Genomic DNA, 16,603 nt, shown 5'->3' with positions numbered 1-16,603 from the left:
ATGAGGTGCACTTTCAAAGAAATTTTATTAATACTCATAAGATTTTTATTAGAATATAATATATAAGGGGTTATATTGTGTTAAATGCAAAAAATAGTGTATAATGCTTAAAATTCTAAACCATAATATACACTATTGTTATACAGAGAATCCTAAGAAAATCTAACCAATACATGAGTCTTGTGATCTTATCCAGTCAAAGCTTAATGCATATACATATCATTATGATTGGATAATATATGAATATATTGACTATCCCCTGTTTACTGGACAAAATTATATTTATTTGCTGAAATATATATATGTTTTAGTATGAATATATTAAATATAGCATATCTTTGTCCAACACATGAAATTGAGCTTTAGGGAATTATTCTAGCACTATATATCTTATTACCCTAAATTCATTTTGAAGTTTAACAATTTAATCATCTTCAATTGGCCGCATAATTGAGGGGGAGTAGCCTTGTTTTCCAAAATTCATCTGATATGCAATATATTATGTTATGCTTATCTTATTTTGTTTATTGAATGACTTGAGTAATAAATGCATATGTCCGTCCTCCGCTTAAAGTTCAACTATATTTGATGGATAATTTATTTGAGTTGAATGCCACTGTCCATTGCTTACAAATGATTATATTATTCAATGGATAGTTTATTTTGATTGTCTACTAAAATGCATGCTTGTGCTAAATGCCTCCTGCATGGGCTGATGCAGTGATGTGAATTGCACGCTGGTAGTGGATATAGGTTTTCGCATGCTCAATATGAATTGTATCTGCATGATGCAAATTATTTTGAATTGTTTAGGTGAATCTATCAGGTTTTTGGTACATGGAAAAATGGAAAAATGTTCAATTTACAGACGACATGCAGGCGAAATTTCGGTAGAACTTTTCTTAAAAATGAAGTCATGTACTAGAACAATTGATGATAAAATGCATGCAAGATGAACTTTATGATTATTTTTATAATGCATGCAAAATTGTTAAATAGTTAGCTAGTGCATGTTGAATTTTAAATCGTATGTGCTAAATTGAAAAACATGCAGTCTTAATGTTTATTTCCTAGGTTGCTAGATAATTAAATATGTTAGTACATGTCAAATCCAAAATAAATTAAAACATGTACACATTATGTTGTCCTATGAGGGACTAGTTCATGGACACCGTTTGGTCCAAAATCTTTTGGTCATGAACTTCATATTGGACCTAAATAGTTAATAATCACATCATAAATTTCAAGTCCATGTAACTGGGAAAATTGCATGACGTAGGGGGAGCTCTCGTATTGCGTGTATTTTGAGTTATCTCATCCTCTTTTGAATCCCTATTGCATAACTTTTGAGCATAACCTTGATTAACTATTATGTATTAAAATGAAATGCAATATGTCATGCACATGTGCTGAATGCTTGTTATTTGCTGCATACTAAAATCCCTTGAAAAGGATGAATATTTGATGAGTGTCCTTTAATGACTATCATCCTTGAACTATAATGCAAGTATGTGTGCACGTAAATATACAGGGGGAGGTTAAGCCCCACTCATAATAAAAATAAATAAGTACTTAATATCAATAGTCTCTTGCATACTGAGTTTTGTCATAAAGGATGACCATATGTTGAATGTGCTTAACGGAAAATTCGTCCTTGCTCTTAAATGCACTTATACGTGTTTGAGATTATACCCGGGAGTTTAAGCCCCATTCTTGAGAAAAAGATTTAAGTCACCTGCCACATGGAGTCACGTTCTTATTGTTTCTACTTTTTGAGTCTGAAGCCTTTTCAGGTACCCTGAACATCATATCCTATCTTTATTGAATCATATTTGATATGAATTGTTCCCAGTACGCATGCACATTGCACATAACTTAATGTTTGCATTTTCTGGTGCATGTGTTATCCATAGTATCTAAGCACATATTCAAATTAATAGGGGGAACATCCAAACATAAAATCCTATCCTGTGTTGCTCACCAACATTTTTAGGCTTATATTTGTTTTTGAATTTTCTGTCACATGTGCTTAGTAAAGATGAGCTTATTGAAAATTTTGATTTTAAATAGATAACTTAGCCACAGTGTCTTAGGTTTGGTTATATGATCCTTGTTTAAAATTTTTTGATATCTTTGGGATCTATATGGTTGTTTTTTCGGTCTTATCTTTTTGGAATATGCTTAAATGTTAAATTAGAAAAACATTGCTTGCTTGGTCTTTCAATTAAAGTTTTTTTTTTTAGCAAACATAGCCCCCAGTGTTTATTGAAAATCATAAGGGGATATATATTTTTATACATATATATATATATATATATGTAGATATATACATTTTTAAAAGCAAGAATTAAACTTATATGAAATATATCTTATGTCTTGCTTGCGTGCTTAAATGCCTTCATGACATGTGTTATTCTATGTTAAAATTTTGTGTCACGAATTTTCAAATTTTAAAAGTGTGTTGCTCAACTGGTTCATTGATCTTATTTGAAATGAATGTGAACTAGCTAGATAGTTTCATGCTCAAACCTACTTTTTCATATGCCATATGTTCTTAAATTCCAATCTTTGTGGGGACTTACGTTGTGATTAAATTGAAATGATTTGTATATAATTCTGGCCTGACCATGTTTGCCATTTCATTTTAAACTTAAATTACTAGTTATACTATTTCTTATGCCCATAATCTATACTAAAAATGAGAGAGTTTTTCTAAGAAAATAAATATCTAAAAAAAAAATGAGTTCTCTTTGCTGAGTCTGTTTTTAAATGATCAAAATGTTTTCTACTTAACTTATCCCTTTTGCTGATGACAAAAGGGAAGAATGTTTTTGAGCAAAATGATAATGACCGAAAGAGAAAATTTTAGGGGCAAGTCATAGGAACAAATATATGAGCATGCGCTTTAATGCAAAATAAAATGCATAATTTTATTTGTTATGTCTTCTTTCATGAATATGCTTGAATTATTATTGTTATTTTTTTATCATGCATATTCTCAGGGGGGACATTTTCAGGCTGTACCCATTTTGCTTTTAGGTGTTTCTCATCATAAAAAAGGAGGAGATTGTTGACTTTTTAAGTCTGATCCCTGTTTTGATGTTGACAAAACACTAGTTTCTTATATGTGTTTTTAAGTGTTTGAACATGTTTACTATTCAACGCACACATAAGGCCAAAGGGAAATGGAAGCTAGAAGACTTAAAACTTACTTCAACTGACGCATTCCATGGAGTTAAGAGTAAAAAAAGAAGACATTTTGTTTTTAGTTGTATTGCATTTAATTTTTATATCTTGGTCTGGAATAATGCATGCATCCTACATGATATGTCTGAATGCTCAGATGACCATAGAGTGACCTTAGGCCCCCAAGCATTTCATGGAAAATCTCCTATAACTTAAAAGTATACCATTATTAATAGGGGTGAATTCTAATAAAAAATCAGGACCTAATTTGAGTTTTGAAAGGGCTTCGGCCGACTGAACATAGGGCGTTAAAAATGCCTCTGTCGGCCGAACTGGTAGAAAGTCAACACGCTGACTTAGGCATAGGTGACTAGTCTAGAGAAGAACTAAAATTCCACTGTCGACCAAACCTGAATGCTGACACTTTTTACCAGCCCCGACTGCCTGAACCTCTTGCTCAAAATGATCTCGGGCGACCGAATAGCTACAACCGGTAACCCGAACCAAGCACTAGGCACTCGAATCTACGAAGGTTGGGAATCCATCTTGGCTTCAGCCGACCAGTCATTGCCCACGGTCAACCGAACTCGAAAAATCACTTTTACTCTTTATGAGTATTCGAGCGATCGACCTTAGGGGCCGGGCGACCGAATCTCTCTAGTTGGATTCATTTTCAGTGCCTAAACACGCTTAATTTTTAATTAAACAATTTTAAAAATACCGAGCGTGTCCCTAATGGTCATATTTTCTTGAAAATCTATATATACCCCCTCATTACTTCAGATTAACAATTTTGATTAACCAAATTTTTCTCTCTAATCTTTTGAGGTAATTTTTATCAAAGTTCCCTCAAACTTATTTTTCATTACAAAATTCTTTCTTTGGGGCAATTGTTTTTATACTCCCTCAAAATCTTTTTCACTTATTAACTTCTACAAAATCATCTTTGAAAGAAAAATTTTCGTGTGAGCATTTACTTTAGATCATCCACTCTTACATAAGTTTTGTTTTCCATAAAATCATTTTTGAGAGTTTGATTAAAATTTCTCTTGATTATTTTCATGATAAATATTATTGAGAGAAATTATTTCTTACACAAATATTTTTCTTAAGCTTAAACTTCACATTCTCTAAATGTTTTTATCTGTAAAAATCTTTGATTGGATAATATATCTTTTATACACACACATATATTTCATTTGTGTAAATATTATTAGATAAACATCCTTTTTCTACTAAGCATAAATTATATCATATTAGAGTGTATGTATTTGAGTTTTAATGTGTACATCTTTACTTGTATTTTAGAAGTATGTTTTATGTACAACAATGTTTTAATGTATCGGTTGAGTTCAGCTTGGAATTAAACTAGGGAGTCTCAGCCCCGTAAGTGAGATCGGTTGGGTTTAGTTCGGAAATTGAACTGGAGAGTCTCACCTCCGTAAGTGAGATCAGTTGACTTCAGCCCGGAAAATTGAATTAGGGAGTTTCCACCCTGTAAGGGAGATAAGTTGGGCTCGACCTTGTAATTGAGCTGAGGTTCACCTTGCCCCGTAAGAAAAGGTTGTAATGATTTCTGCTCCGCCTGTTTAAGTGAGCAATGATAGTGCAACCCTTGGGGGGTATGCCCAAGGCAGGGACGTAGGCTGATTTGGTCGAACCTCGATAACAAATATTGTGTGCCTCTTTCTCTTTATCTCATTTAATTACTGCACTTTAACTTCCGTATGTGTATGCTTTCATTTATCGTTATTATTATTTGTATGCACACCTCTATTTAAATGAGATATGTTCCATGTGTATGTCTGCATTTATCGTTTTATTAATTTACATACACACGTAAAAGTGAAATATGATATGTGGTGAATCGACGTAAATATTTAAATTAGTCAAAAAGTTTTAAAATCCAATTCACCCCCTCTCTTGGGATTACATCAATGTCAATAAGGGTTTTATGAGAAACCAAAAAATATAGCAAATTGAAAAAAAAAATCCCATCTCTTATTAACAAAGACAAAAAATTTAAGCACATTTAGATTTGAATTATAAAGTTTATTATATAATTAATAATCACTCAAAAGTAGTAGGCTACTAGAAAAATAATTTAACCTACATAAGAAAGTTACATAAATTAAGACTTGTAAAAATGAAAGATTATATAAGCATGATGTTACAAAATGTGACATGAAATATGTATAATGCCATTGTAAGTATAAAAAAAAAGGGCAGATTGAATTCAAGAAATAGTAAAAAGTAGCATAGAGCAAGTTTGCATGATAAGTATTTTTATATTTAAATTAAGAAGTTTAACATAATTTAAGTCATTTAAAGAAAAGAAATTCACATAAATTAAAATTTTAAAAATAAAAAATTATACACATTGATGGTGACGTGAAATGTGTCATGCATTTTGAATTAAACGAATGACCAATTAATGGATGGAAGCTGTGACCGTATCCGGCTTTTACCCTGTCAGCGAGATTTGAGGGAGGAGGATGCTGGCTATAAGTTTGGTGCCGCACCGGGAGATCAGAATGGACTTATCCTGTGGTTGGAGTCAGGGTCGGCTCTGCCTTTAGGCAGTTGAGGCGCCCGCCTAGGGTCCCCAAATTTTTGGCTCCCTCAAATTTTTTCTTAATATAATAATATAGTTTTTGGACCCCAAATTATTTTTTAATTAAATAATATTAACATTAATTATTATGCTCTATTCCTATAATTAGTGATTTTGAATCTCAAAAAGTTTGAAAAATTAATTTTAAATAAAAATAAAAATTAAATAAAATATTAAGGTTCTTTAATTAAATCATCCGTCTAGGGTCCCATATTGTGAAGAGCCGTCCCTGATTGGAGTTCTCACGTTATCAAAATAAAAAAAAAAAAACGCAAATTAATGCCACGCCAGAGGATAAACACGTATAAGTGCCACGCAGGATCAGCGCGTTGGACATTAGGACCGGACGATAGCCGTGTTTTAGTTTTATTGTTATTATTATTATTATTATTATTATCATCACTCCCGTGACTGGGTTAACGCTTTCTGGTTCAAGCCCTTTTTTAGGTTTTCTCGCCATTCAAATACGTCGGGCGAGAGACAGAGAGAGAGAGAGAGGAGAGAGAGAGCTTTAACCCAAGAGAGAGGGAGGGGGAGAGCTGTCTTCAAGGGTTTGCAGAGGGAAGAATCAGGGTTCGGATGGATGCTTTTTCTGTCTGCAGCTCTTTCTGAAGCGATCTCCCCCGTATGAAATTCCATGAAGGAAATGACAGGATCTTCGTGGCGGCATGGTCCAGACGCACCCTCGTCCTCATCGTCGCAGCCTCAGATCCCTCCTCTCCAACCTGCCCTCAATCGCAGGTGACGATATACGTAGCCGCGCACACATTTTTCTCTCAAAATTCTTAAATCTTCTCTGTTTTTACGAATTAAAAGCGATTCCCAATTTCAAATAGCAATTTTTTGATTAGAAGTTTTATAGTTTTTGATTTAGGGCGGTGTTAAAGATCAAACGACCGTGAAACTTGATGAATTTTGATTCTATTTTGTCCTTCTATAAATTTCTACCTGCATTTGAATTTTACCTGCAACTTGGAATTTAGAGTGGTGATGCTTGTATTCGTAATTATAATTTTGAGAGGTTGATTACTTGACAACAGCTGTTATTTGTTGAATGCGTGTGCTTTCTTTCTTTCTTTCTTACTGTTATTTGTTGAATGCGCATGCTTTCTTTCTTTCTTTCTTCTTCTTCTCCTTCTTCTTCTTCTTTTAGATGATTGTCGCTGTAGCTGGATTTTAGATCTCACTTGGTAGCCAAATATGTAGTTGTAATGGCTAATGGGGTAACTTCACTGAAGCTAAAATTGAACCATGCTGTTGAAATAGAGTTGGTTTAATTTTCGTGAACTCAAGCAGCTTCATACCCAAGTGACAAAAATTCCAATGGAGTCAGAGGGACAAATTTTGCAAATAATACAAGTGGGAGTGCCTATGCATGCATGTATAAAAATGATGCTTTTCTGATAACATTATGTATGAGGTGATTTGAAGTTCAATGAAAGAAAAGTGATCATTGCCCAATTGCTAACAGTTCAGGGATATGTTTTCACCTTGTTGTTTGTTGAAGTCTCTGCTGTAAGTAGATTCTTGGGGCAAGGCTAGAAATGATATTGTACCATCACCCAAAGGAAAGCTGACCAGTTGTGCTTTAGAAATTTGAACTTATTCCATGAATTTGCTGTCATCATGCAAATTCTTTTTAAATTTAAAATTTCATTATGGTTAGGTGTTGAAAATCTTCACTATCTATTTGTTGAAATGTTAGTAAGTTGTGGAATTTATGTTAATCTGAACTGAAAGATGATCATGAATGATTCTTCTGAAAGACTTTGGTGGCCTACATGAAATGCATGGTTGGTAAATTTATTTTTACTTCTAAATTCATATGGACAGAACTGTGTGATCAAGTGACATTTGGGGAGAGCTATATGGCTATATGAATTTTTTGCTTCTCTAAAGTGGTTAGCTCAAACAAATGAGGGAGATTTGTGTTCTGGATTTATTATTTTATGCTGCATGATTCTCATGCTGTTAAATTGTGTTTTCAGGTTTTGTAATGTATGTGTTATCTAACAACATTCACAACATTCAAAGTTTATGCCTTTGTGTTTGTTTGATTAAACACTTGTTCTGATTCAATGGGGTTCCATATTTTTTTGGCAGTGATAGAAATCTCTTTCATTTGTTAGTACGAAGAGAGATTTCTCCCCGAACAAGGCACACCCCAAAGAGGTTATGGGGTGAAGCTTTTAAATTGAATAGCGACTCTTTGTATAGGTCCAAGAGTGAAGCAGCCAGAGACGCAAGACATGGTCTTTTCTCATGGTACTATATCAATCTTGGTTTGATCCTTTTGTGTGTGCACTTCTTTACTATTTCATTTTTTTTGATAATGTGAAAGAATGAAGATCTCCTCTTTTAATGGTATTTATGTTTCACAAAATTTCTTCTGCTTATTGTTTCAGGGTAGAGGCAGAGTCGTTGCGACATTTATCAGCCAAGTATTGTCCATTGGTGCCTCCTCCAAGGTCAACTATTGCTGCAGCATTTAGTCCTGATGGAAGAACACTTGCTTCTACACAGTAAGTTATCACTTATGTTTAATTTCTTTATTCGAGTACATACCTCTCGTTTAACTAGCCTTCATTCCATTTTGGCAATTGCAGCGGTGATCACACTGTAAAGATAATTGATTGTCATACTGGTAGCTGCTTAAAGGTGTTGAGTGGTCATAGGAGGACACCTTGGGTGGTAAGCTTAAGTCATGTGTACTCGAAGTAGACATTGTTATTGTTGTTATTAGTTATGTCTATTCATATTCTGAGCAGTAACTCTTTCGACAGATTTTTATTAGTGCTATATTAAATGAATGGTGTTGGATGAATAACAGTTTAATGGATGGATTGTCTTGGTTATGTTTGGAGCCACTTGTGTGAAAGGGTTATTTAAATCATTGATAATTGTTTTAATTGGGAGTTAATTTTAAATATTGATTCTGTAAGGTTTTTAAAATTGAATTAGCAAGGGCTTTAGATGCAAATTTTTTCAAACTTTAGTTTTCTTATAATTACGATGTATTAGGATTGCAGAGGCTTGCATTATTTTGAATTAATTTGTATTGATTATCTTCCCCCAACCTCCTCTTTGTCTTCTTCTTCTCTCTCGCTGACAAGTGCCCCATCAATGAATAAAGTGAAAATTCAGTTGATGAATGTTCTTCAGAAACTCCATTTTATGAGTTCTTCAGTTGGTGGTTTCAGGAGGGGAGTGTAGTTGTTTATTATTCATTGGAAAGTTATAACCGGTTTTTTGATCTTGGATCTTCTTAAAGGTTAAGCTCAACAGGTTTACTGTTCATGTAGCTGTAGCAACTTAACCTTCACCTCACTGTAGAAGGGTATTGTTCATGGTGCTGTAGCATATTATTCTTTTTAAGGGTCTTTACATCTTTTGACTTTTACTTAGTCCTAGCCTTTAAGTAGTTGCATGACTAGCATATGGCCTTTTAAATAATTTTAGGACTGAGATCAAACTCTTCCATGATAGATTTAGGGCTGAGATTATGGGTTTTTCTGTATGTTATAATAAAATTGTCCAATGGAGGCTGTTCTACGAATTTCTTGGAGTTCCAATACAATTTCATATTTGAGTTCTCTTTTAGGGTTATGAACCCCACAACTCAATTATCCTTGTGTTCCCTTCAATTCTTTTATGTTCTTTTGCCTTTCTGTTTTATTGTTGCCTGATCTCCGTATTCAGTCATTGGAGAGAAACCTTTACTGCCTGGAACTGTGTTAAGTGGTATTAAAGTGAGGATCTAGAACACAATGATGGCTGGGCATGAAAGAGGTTGCAGTTGAAGAGGAAATCCAAACCAGCAATATAATTGATGTTTATTGCAATTGATGTAGGTGCTTCAGCAACAGGAGGATGTGCAGAAGTCCAAATGGAGATGCTAAGGCAGTTCTGACAGTTGGAGAGATTGAAATTGCCCCAAGTCTATGATGCTTACTCTGATGACTATCACATAGTGGAGTCTCTTTTGTTTGGGAATCTGGAATACCACATGTGTTTGACTGAAGTTTGGATTGAGAAGTTTTGGATGGTATGAAATTTCTCCCATACAAGTTGATAATTTTGAGGAAGTTCTTCTAGATCTAATTGTTGATAAGCATCCTAAATATTGTGAGCACGACATGGATAAAAATGTCGACAGTTACTCAAGAACCATATCTCACTATACATAAGGCATTACATATGTTGATTTATATGGATAACATGGTGATGAGATCATTTAGTGCACACACATAGTTGAAGACATGGAAGATCAAAAGTTGTTGAGGTTTAAGCCAGTTGGTTTTGCTGCTGGGAGTTCATTTTGGCAAGGTCCTGTGCCTTATTATTTCTTTACTTTTGGAATTGGCCACTATTTTCTAATCGCTTCTGATGGATTGCTGCCTCTATTTTATTCGAGGCCTGATTTGGTAAATAGTTGGTGTTTGAAATTTACTTGGAGTGGGCACATGGGAATGAATATGGCTATAAATGTATTTGCATGGAATGGTCTGCTGCAACATTGATATAATTGGTAAGGTTTAGACCAAAGTTCAAATTCTTAACAAGTCATAGTAGCAGTTAATATCTACATTTTATATTTCTTGAAAGCATATAGTGTTGCTTTTATTGGAACTTGAAAAAAAGGATGTCATGAGTGGCTGACCATTTGACAATGGGATGATCAATCTCACTTTATGAATTTTCTTTTTGCAACTTGAGGAATTCAGGGGCAGAATAAAGACCAAGCAGTATAGGTTTACTGTTTGTGTCGGTGTTGTGAACTGTGATTTACTTTTCTTGTTACAGCTTGTGTAAGTACCAGGGCACTGTTCTGGCTACTGCAGCATAATAGTCTTGTGGGGGCTTTTATTTCTTTATTCTTTTATTTAGTCCTCTAGCCTCAAAAGTCACATGACTAGCATGTGACCTTTTAAAGAGGCGGAGGTTTGAGATTCAAAGAGATTATTATTATTATTATTGATGGTTGCACAAATGAAAGACAATCAACTTTTTTTTTTCCTGGAATTTATTATTAGTGGGTAATAGTTATTTCTTAGAAAAAAAAAGTCAGGAATGAAAATACAATTCCTACTTGTAAGAGGAATTACCATTCCATTGAATAGGTGAATCTGCATTTTTGTTGGAATGTGATTCCACCCTTGTTTATGCAAACCAAACATTGTAATGGGAATTTGGGTCAAGGATTTGGAATCCATTCCAGCCTTGATTCTGCAAACCAAACTGGGCGGGCGGGTTAGGGTTTTGGATCCTAAGAACTCAATTATCCTCGTTCTCTTTTCAATCACCTCATGTTCTTTGCCCTTATTTCTGTTATATTGCTGCTGTGCTGTATTCAACTGTGGCAGCAAGTTTTACCGCCTAGTGCTGCATCACTTACTCTTATTGTTGTTTTGTGAACCTGTCATTTAATAATTAGATTTCTGTGTGTAGCTATGCACGTTATGCATATGTCATCTTTTTTGTTTGTGAAGATACTTGATGGTTGTACATTGGATTAACAGTAAGAATATACGATACTAGTGCTTGCTTCTTATGCATGTTTTGATATTATTGTAGATTTGTAGTATGTGATATCGATTTTTTTTAACAATTTGCTTGTCATTATGCCATTGTTTATAGTTAGTAAATTTCTCGTGTGCGTTGCGCACAAAAATCATAAGTGAATGATATTAATAAAGCATGTTTCTGTTTTTTAATCTGTTAATGAGTCTATTTATTAAATTATAGAACTAAAGGCCATATTTAAGCAAAATACAGAACACAATATTAAATAAATTTGATGTAATTACTAATTAGCAGATGACTTAATGACATTCTTCCTGCTAATATCATAGTGAAAATACAGATAACTTTTAAATATATTTAAAATTAAAATCCCAATTTTATATTTATATAAATTAAATTGATTGAATATTGTTTCTGACAAAAATTTTCAACATTTTTCTTCTCTATATCCACGCAAAACAGAGAAAAGAGAGGACAAAAATGATAGATCAATAATGTGACAAGTGTCTCCAGGAGATTAAAAATTAAATTTGTGTCCAGTGTGGACTGCCTCCTAATACAGCTTGAAAGAGTAGTAAGCCATGTATCCTTGAGGATTGTGGGAAAAGTTAAAACTCTAGCATTTTTTCTCTCCAAACACAGTTCAGAAGATGGTGTGTGGCATCAAGGACAAGATTTTCTTTCCTTTATTTGTAGAGATACCCTTCCAAGCCCAGATTTCCTTTCCCACTGTTTCAGCATTGACCCAGAACTGTCCTGTTAGAGCAGTGGTCATATTCCAGAAATTTCTGGCCATGGGCGGTGCCGTAAGTGGTTTACAGTTTCAGCATCTTCTTTGCAAAGAAAGCATTTTTTGACCAAGGTGAAGCTCTTTCTGTTAGGGTTATGAAGATTTAAGAGTAAGGATCTGTCTAGAAGTTGCCTCCCAAGCAGGAAAAATAAACTTTGGTATGCAATAGTTTTCGAAATGGCTTCCAAGGGAAATAAAATCTGGCCTTAGTGGGGTTATACAGCTGCTTTTAGAAGGAGCTGACTGTGAATTAGCCATTTTTTGTTGAGCTTCCATGAAGGCATATCCAGATTGGCCCAATCAGGGGCATTTCTATAAGGACAGCCATAAAAAATAGCAAAGTATGTGGGCTCCAATCATGGGCTTCAAACAAGAGGGATGTTCGAAGCTGCTCCATTGACAGTGTGATTCATATACGTACTCACCAAAGGATCTATGTTGCAAGAAAGATTGAAGATTGCAGGAAATTAAGATCTCAAAGGAGATGAGTATTGTTTCCATTTCCAGCATGGAAGCAGATGAGAGTGGAGAAATCCTCCCCCCGTTTCCTAGTTGACTTCCAAACACTTAGATGGAGTTCTTGAGCCTTACAGATTTCCATCCATTGCGTGGGGTTATACTTTTTAGACAATTATCTTCCACCAAAGTAACTTGTGTTTACTAAGGACCAAGGAGGGCCTTGTTGAAAAGCGTGAGAGATTTGAGACCTAGCCTGCCTCTTGGGATTGGTTGCCATACAACATCGTATGAACAAAATGGAACTTAAAGGATCTCTTCCATATTTCCCCATAGAAATCTTTTTTCATGTCTTCAATTCTTTTGTCCACAAAGGAATGGATAGGGAGGGAAGAGGAGAGGAAGTAAAGTGGAGGTTAGAGAGTGCATTTTGATAAGCGAGTATACTGCTATTGGAGAGGTTGTTATGCTTCCAACTAGCTAAGTCATTTATTTATTTTTTCAAATCTTTCAACAAAAGCTTTCCAAATACTTTTCTTCTTGAACTTTGCACCAAGAGGGGGACCAAGGTAATCCAAAGGATAAGTCTCTAGCTTGCAACCCATGATACCATCCAAGAAGTTGCCATCATTCACATTTCCAATGGTGATAAGCTCACTGTCTCTCAAATTTATCTTCAAACCAAAGACTGCTTCAAAGCAAAGGAGTAAGCATTTGAGATTAAGAATTTGATGAGCATCTGCCTCACAAAACATCATAGTTTCATTTGTGAAGAGGAGGTGAGAAGCTTTCAACTCCCTACCATTTCCTTCCACTGTTAGAGCTTTTAAGAGTTTTGTTCTCATGGATTTTGCAACAAGAGGCTGAGAACCTTGACTAATGATGAAAAGCAAAGGAAAAATGGTATCTTCATGTCATAACCCCCCTTGAATAGTGAGCAGTTAATGAGAATCGAGAAGGATGGTTTGGCGATGCACTGTGCAATCCATTTGCACTACAAGCTCCTAAAACATTTTTTTTTGATAGTGTACAAAACCCATTATTTGCTTCTCTTCAACAAAGTCTTTTCTTAACATTGACTATTGTGTTACTAAAATTTCAATAATTCCACATTTGATCATATGCATTGACCATTACCTTGTACTTAAGACCTTTTTTTTTCACCTTCTGGTAGATGCAATTATGATATTATTTTTATGAGCATAAAAAAACAACAACAACAACAACAACAACAACAACAACAATGAGCCTCAAGTCCCACTAGGTGGGGTCGGCTACATGAATCATTTTTCGCCAATTCACCTGATCGGGAGTGTTTTCCTCTATTAGATTAAGGGCTATTAAATCCTTACTTACCACCTCATTCCAAGTTATTTCAGGCCTGCTCCTACCCCAAATCACTAACTCGCTTCTCCTCACAGGTGCTCTCCTAGGCCTACGTTTCAAATGCACAAACCATATAAGCTGCCCCTCCCTAATCTTGTTTTCAACTAGTGCTATGCCTAAATTATTGCATATATGCTCGTTTCTTACTTTATCTTTTAATGTTAAACCACTAATCCACCTTAACATTTGCATTTCAACAACTTTTACTTTTTGTACATGTTGTTTCTTAATTGTCCAACATTCTGAACTATTAAGCCTTAGCTGGCCTTATAGTCATCTTATAAAACTTTCCTTTTAATTTTGAGGGTATTCTATGATTACACAACACTCTTGATGCACTTCTCCATTTTACCCACCCTGTTTTAATTCTATGTATTACATCTTTTTTTCAATTTCCCATTGAGCTTGCATAATAGATCTAAGATATCTAAATCTATTATTGCTATTAATATCTTGATTATCAAGCTTAATCTTCTCTCCATTGCTACTCCTTGCATGACTGAAACTGCATTTCATATATTCTATCTTAGTCCTATTTATCCTAAACCCTCTAGACTCTAATGTGGCTCTCCAAAGTTCTAGCTTAGATTACACTCCACTCCTACTATGATCATTCAACACGATATTATCTGCAAACAACATGCTTCAAGGGATCTCATTTTTTGGATATTCCTAGTAAGTTCATCAATTACTAAAGTAAAATGATAAGGACTCAAAGTAGAACCTTGATGTACACCTATTGTGATTGGAAAATCTTTAGATTCCATTCCTATAGTCCTAATGCTAGTCACTATTCTATCATACAAATCCTTAATGACCTCGGTAGATAATTGTTGACCCCCTTGTATAAGACCCACCAAAGAACTTCTCTAGGTACTTCATCATTTGCTTTCTCTAGGTCAATAAAAACCATATGCAAGTACCTTGTCTTTTCCCTAAAACTTTTCCATTTAACTTCTTAAAAGATAAATAGTTTCTGCTATTGATCTCCTAGGCATAAAACCAAATTGATTTTTTGAAATCTTCGTTTCTAGTCTTATTCTATGTTCAATTACCTTTTCCCATAATTTCATCGTATGATTCATAATATTAATTCCATGATAGTTATTACAATTTTGAATATCGCCTTTGTTTTTGTATAAAGGTATTTACCTACTTTTCCTCCATTCTTTTGGCATTTTCTTGGTTTTCATTATAATGTTGAATAGATTAGTTAACTAAATATTTCCTTTATCCCCTAAACATTTCCAAACTTCAATTGATATTTCATCTGGTCCTCATTTGTTATCCTTATGATAGAATTAGCCATTTTATTCGAAACATTATTTGCATCTACCTTACCCCCCTACTGTCCAATCACACTTTTTTGATAAAAATTCTTTGTTTTACTATATTATCTCCCTTTAAGTTCCAACATCTAGCCTGTGTTGATTTATGTTCATTTTTTTGTTTGTATGTCTAATACTAAGACTCTATTTTGTTTAACCAAACTTTCATTTGGGATAACTTTACAATCCTTACAAGATAAATGATCCCCCTTCCTAGTTAAGAAGAAACCAATTTGGCTTTTATTATACTTACTCTTGAAAGTTATAATTGTTCTTCTCTTTTTATAAAGCAAGTATTCAATATAACCAAATCGTAAAACATTGCAAAATCTAAAGACTGTATCACCTGCCTTATTTTTATCTCCGTATCCATGGTCTTCATGTATCCTCTCACATCCTATATTATCCTTTCCTATGTGACCATTTAAATCAGCTCCTATGAATGTCTTTTTAGACGTTGGTATCCCTTGTAAAATCCTATCCATAACTTCCCCAAGTTGTCTTTTAAGATTTTTTGCTAAGCCTATTTTGGGAGATATATTTTGGGAGATATGCACTAATGCCGTGCACTATCTTCAGGCCTAAAACTATCCAGATTTTAATGACCTGTTCTTTTAATATCTACTATATTATCTTTTAGATCTTTGTCTACAATAACTCCAACTCCGTTTTTATGTTTCTTTTTTGCTAGTGTTCTATAGTTTATATCTTGATTTTTCAATTTCTGTAGCTTTCTCTCCTACCCATTTCATCTCTTGAATGCAGATTGAGTTAATTTTCCTTCTAAACATTATTTCCACTATTTCCATGCTTTTGCCGTAAGGGTCGTTATATTCCAAGTTGCTAATATAATCTTAGTTTATTGAGCTAACTTATTAACCCTCTCCCTTTTATACCGACTCAGTCTATTCCCTTGACTTGGTGAACTTGGTAAATATTCATGATAATAAGATTTGACAAAGTTGTATGCTGGTTGTTAGCTACCTAACACAACCTTGCTCCTTTATCCAGGTTTGGGACCAGCTGTGTGTACAAAGAATTTGTGTTACACAAAGAAAGTACAATTTTGAGGCTTTTTTTTTTTGGCAAGCTTATTTTACATAGAAAAATTTCTAAATCACACCCTACAACTAGTAGAAACCACACACACACACACAATACAATGCATTAAAAAAAAATCTAAGGCATATAATTTTGGGTGTGAATCAAAGCTAGACTAAAATTTTAAAAAAAAAACATGCAGTAGTACTTCTTGAAAAATTTTGTATATTCCAAGACTTGCAAATGTGAGACATGAGAACACAAAAAATGCATATATTA

At 34.1% G+C, this 16,603-nt stretch overlaps 1 protein-coding gene across 6 annotated transcripts in view; it reads left to right on the top strand.

The window, feature by feature from the left end:
- Nucleotides 1-6,153: 6,153 nt before the first annotated feature.
- LOC131155156 (uncharacterized) overlaps nucleotides 6,154-16,603 on the top strand; it is a 48,935-nt gene continuing 38,485 nt past the window's right edge. For 5 of the 6 annotated variants that reach the window (XR_009136755.1, XM_058108098.1, XM_058108099.1 and 2 more), the window contains exons 1-4: nucleotides 6,174-6,541; nucleotides 7,904-8,065; nucleotides 8,206-8,322; nucleotides 8,407-8,491. Coding sequence is in view for 5 of the 6 variants with exons in the window: in XM_058108098.1 (XP_057964081.1) it covers nucleotides 6,438-6,541; nucleotides 7,904-8,065; nucleotides 8,206-8,322; nucleotides 8,407-8,491 (468 nt within the window). In the remaining variant the exon portion in view is untranslated. Of the gene's footprint in view, nucleotides 6,542-7,903; nucleotides 8,066-8,205; nucleotides 8,323-8,406; nucleotides 8,492-16,603 lie in introns of all 6 variants that reach the window. The other variant, XM_058108097.1, reaches the window with a different exon arrangement.

This window comes from Malania oleifera, chromosome 5 (genome assembly GCF_029873635.1).
Source record: "Malania oleifera isolate guangnan ecotype guangnan chromosome 5, ASM2987363v1, whole genome shotgun sequence".
In the NCBI taxonomy this organism is placed as follows: Eukaryota; Viridiplantae; Streptophyta; class Magnoliopsida; order Santalales; family Ximeniaceae; genus Malania; species Malania oleifera.
This window is presented reverse-complemented; position numbering and strand designations above follow the sequence as displayed.